Raw genomic sequence first — 6605 nt, 5'->3', positions numbered from 1 at the left:
TTTGATTATTTATGATCGTGAAATAAGTTATGGCTTATAAATTTTGTGATTTATGATCGAGAAATAATACATGGCCTATTAATTTGATAATTTATTATCGATAAATAAATTGTGACCGATAAAATTTGTTATTGTGACTAATATGTAATTGCAATCATAAATTGTATAGTACTGTGACCTTAATATTAATTAATTAATAAAATATTTTTAATTATCTATTTAATTAATAAATTCTAGGTATGACCTATGTTTGAAAGTTTAAAAGAACTTTCTTAATTTTGAAATTGTATACCTGGACTACCTTAAATATGTACCTTGTACTTTTCTTTTTAAATAAAAATTCCCATAAGTTTCATTGCTACCGATTTTGCGGTTTATTTATATACCAAGGTTAATTTTCAGAAATATTACACCGTTCAAAATATTTCGATTTTTGGTTACAGCGCATGTTACTAATCAAAATTTCCCAACTTCCATTACATTTGAACAAAGGTTTCACATTTTCTTGGACCCTCCAAACAAACTATTAGCACAATTACAAGGTATAAAAGACATGAACACTGGGAGCCTATACCAGCAGTAATATGAAAAAAAAGAAATAAAGAAACAAGAAAAATGTTCAGTAATACCAAAGCCAGAAGCAAAAAGTTTTTCAGTCTTTTATGCTATCTACCCTCAATTTTTCATGTCTAATGATCCATCCTTCATCAATCTCAAGCTGAGACTATTATATCGTTCTCGTGAATACTGTCTTGAAGCCTTTCTCCAATCTGTGCCGGCTTTCATCATTGTTGCAAACTCCTCATAACTTATACGCCCATCCTGCAGAATGGATAAACAAATTTATGCAAACAGTAGAGCGCTTATTATTAAAAATTTTAACAAGTGAAAAATACTAGAGCAATCATTAAAGAGAGATTGGATTTCTAGAGGCATGTATGGAAATTGTTCTTTAATTCTACAAGCTATTAAGACATAGCTTCATACCCGACACGCATGCTTTCCGTGGATCACATCCTTTATTTGGGTAAAGCGTTGATGGGAATAGAGAGTAGAGATTCAAACCTTAAGATCATGTTTGGTGCATTTTAGTTTTTTTTCCTTCCTTAATACTGTCCAGTACATTTCACGTAAACATTCAAGCAATAATGGAATGACTGACCTTATCTGTGTCTACGTCTTGAATAATGGCATTGATAACTTCTTCGGTGGTAATCTCGGCCTCATCAGCGAAAGCATCCCTGAGCTCTACGATCTCTATGTACCCACTTTGGTTTCTATCAAAGTACTCAAAGGCTTTGAGCAAATGGTCCTCATTATTCATCTTCCTTAAGTGTACAGAAACTGCAACGAACTCTCCACAGTCAAGATATCCATCTTTGTTCACATCGCCCTGTAAAAAGAAAAAACATATAAACTCCACGTGATCAAATGAAGAAAACTGTATTATTTGATGGCACTAGGAGCAAGCAAGACATTTTGGCACTATATGCACACAGTTATTCATAGCAGTTAACATCAAAGGGAAAATAATGTTGTGGTAGTGAGATTGCTTAGAAACCATAGCTACCACCAAGTATAAACTAGTTGAATTATTGACCAATGCAGATGCTAATGATAAAACACGAAACAAAATAATTCCATTTACAATTTGCTAGGAAGTCATTGAAAGAAATATTGTCATAATGCCCATCAAAAATTCAAACGAAGGGTATAAAACCACCCCCATCTAATAGCTTTAGCTGTTTTAGAGAGGACAACATATATATATCCAACGCATCTCATAACGTATAATCCCATTCAATTTTAATCAAGGTTGGGTCAAGTGTAGAATTTTCATAGATGGATGGTGACAAGACTTGAACTCAGGCATTTTGCCATCTTTGAAATCACGTTGAACTACATCGTCTGAAAGCTTAAGTTGCTAGATTGGGACAATTTGGTTATATATAGGGCCTTCTTGGCAGACTTTTCAAAAGTCAAAACCTGTTTTTATCTATTTAAATACATTTTTGCTTGACCAGAAGAACTTTTAAAGAAAGTTGGCTCACAGTAACTTCTTGAGGAAGCTCTACCAAAAAAGCATAAACTATCCCAAAGGCCCTTAGTCTTTGTCACAAGTCAATGCCCTGAAATACTTGAGCCTCCCAAACAAGGTTTGATTCTAATCAGTACAGTTTCAAACTAGAATCTAGATAGAGCACTTACCGCTTCCATAAGAACCTGAAGATCTGCATCAGGGATCTGATGACCAAGTTTGTGCAATCCAGTTCTCAACTCATTAATGTCAATTTTTCCCTTGTTTTCCGTGTCCATCATTTGGAATCCTTCCTTTATGCCTGCTACTTCCTCCACTGACAAATGCTCTGCCATCACCTGCCATGCAGTAAGCAAATTAGTAAATATATTCTAGCCACGAGATATCATACGCCAAAGAATATGAGTTTCAAAAATACATCAAGGAATGAATGCAAGAGGCATCCATGTGCTCATGTACTTCATATAGACAAGTGATTTACCCTTAGAGCTCTTTTCTTCAGCTTATTCATCATTGAAAATTGCTTGAGCCTTGCTCTCACACTTTCGCCCAGAGAAACATTTGGAGCACTCTTCGCATTTTGTAACCATGGATGATCTGCAAGTCAGTAGCCACATTTATCAATGGTTCCGAAATTGATGCAATGAATTTGAAACTAGAACTCAACCATTTCACTAAGCGAAAAGGCATAACACATCATTTTATCATGGAGATGGCATGTTACCAAGAACTTCCTGTGCTGTAGGCCGCTGCTTTGGGTCAGGGTTTAACATCTTCCTCACAAGGTCCTTTGCTTTATCCGAAACTTTAGGCCAAGGGTCTCTTTTAAAGTCCACAACAGACCGAATAATTGCTTCAGCAATTTCTTGCTCAGTTTCTGCAATTCAAGAAACAGTTCATGTCAAAGAATGCGATACAAAGATCCAAGATAAAAATCTCATGCAAAGGAACATGCAATTATACCACCCATTGTTTGTCAAATTATGATTTTGTCAACTGGTTGAAGTGTCAATTTCTAAATTTATAAATAGAGTAACTATGTATTTTTGAATTGTAATTTCCATCACTAAGATGTAGAGGAAACTGACCTGCCCAAAATGGTGGAATACCACACAGTAAGATGTAGAGAATTACACCAGCACTCCAAACGTCAATTTCTGGACCATAGTTTCTTTTCAGCACCTCTGGGGCCATATAATAAGGACTTCCTACAATCTCATTGAATCTCTCGCCTGTAATATCACAAATAGACTATCTGTTACACAGGAAATTATCGAGTGATGCTGGCCAGTCAGTAATTTACTCAGATGCTACTAAGCAATGAATTTGTAAGGGATTACCGGGCTTGAAGAACACTGAGAGCCCAAAATCAATAGCCTTTAGTGGAGATGTTTCCTTCCTATTTGAAAACAAGAAGTTTTCCGGCTTAAGATCCCGATGCATGACCCCATTCTCATGGCATATCTGCACAGCAGCGCAACGATAATTTTACTAATAATATGATGTAAAATGTAATTTCTTTGAAAGCAATCTCACCTAGCAACAGAAAAAACTACCGAATAGTGACAGGGTGAAAACTTTTAGAACCAATTGGCCCTTCTATAATTGCTCAATCATAAAAAGGTGTGTGAATCAATGTGTAAAACAATGTTGCTACACACAACATAAACAAAGAGAAAAACATTAGCATCAAATTACCGTCTAGAAAGTTTAGTAGCACATGAATACAACAAATTTGTGTGTCATAAGCATGAAATTAACTTCTCACAAGGGAATGTGATGCAAGGAATTAGACTCTCCTAACAACCAAGATGTGCAAAATTTTTGTGGTGTCTCAAATTTGGCTAAAATTTACTTAGAAAGAGTCGTATGAATTGTTAACTTTCCAAAAACATCAAAAACTCCAATAAGCCTAGTGCAACTTATCGGATTTTTAATTGACAACAGCAGACGATAAAAACGGTTTCTTGTTCGAGCAAAATTCAATCAGCTTATAGTAGGCGAAATGTATTCAGCACGTAGACAATGATTCTCAAACAACATTCAAGTACTAAGCTAGTAAATTTATAGTGTTTACTCTGTAAAAATGAAAAATCTAATAACAGAACATGCTGATACGACTTCAAAGCACAAAACAAGATCAAAATATAATCAAACCGAGTCTTCACCTGGATAACTTCAACAATTGTGCGAGTAACAGCTGCAGCAGCCCTCTCGGTATAATGTCCCCGAGTAACAATGCGATCAAATAATTCACCACCCTCACACAACTCCATAACTAAGTGGACTCCATTATTATCCTCATAAGTATCCTTCAAGCTCACAATATTGGGATGGTTAGGCAAACGCTTCATGATCTCGACCTCTCTCTTCACATCCTCAATATCCACTCTAGTCCTTAACTTAATTTTTGATATAGATTTACAAGCAAAAACTTCGCGATTCGATTTATCAGTACATAAATATGTAACACCAAATTCACCCCGACCGAGCTCACGCCCCACCTCATAGAACTCCTCAATATCATGGCCTGTTGGGTTATCTAACACACGAGATTTCAATTTGTATCCACCTTTTGGTATTGCTTGATCATCATAATCAACAGAAAAGGGGTTCGACTTATGTCTACCCTTTACATCCTCATCAAAAGTCTGTGGAACTGCGCAACAATTTCCCATGTAACAAAAGCTTCAAAAATTCTTCCTTTCTTTATCAAAATCTCAGCCAAAAAGAGCTCAAGATTCTTCCAGAACCCAAACCTCGATATCCAAATACAGATTAATAGAAAAGGAAAAAAAAAAAAAGATTCAATTTTTCTCAACCATCATCAGACTTTTCCACTGTTTCTAGAATTTTCAGTCAATTGGATTGCAAAAACAGAGTTAAAAAAAACTATGAAATTATACCTTTGGAAAGAACATTAATAAGAATTTAAAGAGAAATACCAAGAATTGTTGCAACGCGGGAGAGGTGATTTAGGAGAAAAATTAAAGGGTTTATGCCTTTCGGAATGTAGAAGAGGATGAGAAGTGGAATTCAACGAATCATCACGAGAGACACATTTCACGGATACTTCCTTCTAAACGGTCTTCTGCCGTCACAATATAGTTCTATTTACTTTTCTTTCAATGGAATGAGAAGGACAAGAAATATTATTGTTTATATCCTGCATTTGTCCAATACAAAACTCAAACTCCGGAATGAAACTTTGATTTTTGCTTATATGCCGTGTCTTTTTTCGTTTACTTCATCAATTTTCTGGATGACTACAATTATAGAATATTTTCTATATATGTTATTTTACTCTTTCTCAATTTGAATCAAAACAAAATCATTTAATTCACTGGTTAAAGTGATTCATTTAGGACCTCTCAAGAAATATCAACTATCATTCTAACTCTTCTCGAAGAATTCTATCCGTGAACTTTAATCTGTAGCGTGCGTATGTTTGCTCCCATGCTAACAAACTCAAACATCAGTTGCGCGGAACCCACACAATTCCTCCTATTGATTTGAAAGTTAGCCCTGTTTGGCCTCATTCTTTTGAAATTTTAATGATTGAAATAATATTTTTTGAAAAATATGTGATTGAAAAAGAATGAAAAGTTTTTAATTTGTGTGTAATATTATTTTATAAAAAATTATATAGTTAAAAATAAGAAAGAAAAAATAATGAAAATGAGAATGGGGTCAAACTGGGGCTTATTCTATTGTTTGCTTAGTAAAATTTCTAGAGTTAAAGGGATAGGAAAGTCTGAACGCTTTGAAAGCCAAGTTCCAACCTAAAGTCCCCATACACGTGGATTATTATTATTGGCATCCTCTGTCTATGTTGGCAACCATCTAGAAGCCAAATTTAAGGATTTTTCTTTCTTTTGAATGTTGTATTGTTTTCTACGCATCATTATTAAACAATAAACAATAACCTTGAAAAGTCAAACTCGTTAATGCCATGTTTGGGAATTTTTTTTTCCATCAACATCAATTTTGAATGATTTAAAAATCACCAAGATCTTGTAGTATAATTATGATTGTTTCTTTCAACCTACCAAATCGACGATATTTTGCTGTTTCTCATAGTCTCTTATAAATTTACATTTAATGAAATAATTATTTTTGAACAACATATTTTGTTCAAAACTATCTTGTCAATAAAAATATTTTAACTAAAACAATTATTTATAAACAAAAAAAAATTACATTATAATTAAAAAATTACTTATAAGACAAAAAAATCAATTTTCTTTAAAAAATTATTTGCAAAGTAAAAATACTACTAATAAGACAAAAATTCACTTATGTACAAAATTATTTAAAAGTATTAAATTATCTTATAATTGTAAAGTTTATATATATATATATATAAACTTTATACACAAACTATAAACTATAAACTGAAAATTTCACTAAGGAGCATACATGTGTTTTATTCTTTCTAAAAAAAAAAAAAAAATTAGAACTAATGGATAATATGTAAGTATTATATCCTAAGTCAAATCAATTTTGGACATAAACACTTTTAGTGTGTAATTGATGCAATTTTATGGCTGGTCAAATTAAATAATAG

The 6605-nt window shown here is 33.4% G+C and overlaps 1 protein-coding gene across 2 annotated transcripts; it reads right to left on the bottom strand.

Annotated features, from left to right (window-relative positions):
- Positions 1–449: 449 nt before the first annotated feature.
- On the bottom strand, positions 450–5294 carry LOC111399540 (calcium-dependent protein kinase 32-like). Of its 2 annotated transcripts, XM_023026914.1 has the most exons (9): positions 4984–5294; positions 4207–4697; positions 3379–3502; positions 3127–3270; positions 2763–2915; positions 2520–2635; positions 2209–2376; positions 1163–1393; positions 657–822 (listed from the first exon to the last, which is right to left on the bottom strand). In XM_023026914.1, the coding sequence occupies exons 2-9, from the start codon at positions 4390–4392 to the stop codon at positions 676–678; spliced, it is 1269 nt and encodes a 422-aa protein (XP_022882682.1). In that variant the 5' UTR covers positions 4393–4697; positions 4984–5294; the 3' UTR covers positions 657–675. The 2 variants fall into 2 exon arrangements, with proteins under 2 accessions (XP_022882680.1, XP_022882682.1); XM_023026912.1 differs by lacking the exon at positions 4984–5294 and having other exon boundaries at positions 450–822; positions 4207–4716.
- Positions 5295–6605: the final 1311 nt, after the last annotated feature.

This window comes from Olea europaea, chromosome 9 (genome assembly GCF_002742605.1).
Source record: "Olea europaea var. sylvestris chromosome 9, O_europaea_v1, whole genome shotgun sequence".
Lineage (NCBI taxonomy): Eukaryota > Viridiplantae > Streptophyta > Magnoliopsida > Lamiales > Oleaceae > Olea > Olea europaea.
The sequence above is the reverse complement of the archived record's forward strand: the minus strand, read 5'-3'. Positions and strand labels throughout refer to the sequence as shown.

Excerpts from the sequence above, each read along its gene's own strand:
- LOC111399540 (XM_023026912.1), bottom strand. The coding sequence starts at position 4,716 with ATGGGAAATTGTTGCGCAGTTCCACAGACTTTTGATGAGGATGTAAAG. Across the intron at positions 3,503-4,206 it reads CAATTGTTGAAGTTATCCAG|ATATGCCATGAGAATGGGGT; the intron begins GTGAAGACTCGG and ends GCTGCTGTGCAG. Across the intron at positions 2,916-3,126 it reads TATTCCACCATTTTGGGCAG|AAACTGAGCAAGAAATTGCT; the intron begins GTCAGTTTCCTC and ends CTTGAATTGCAG.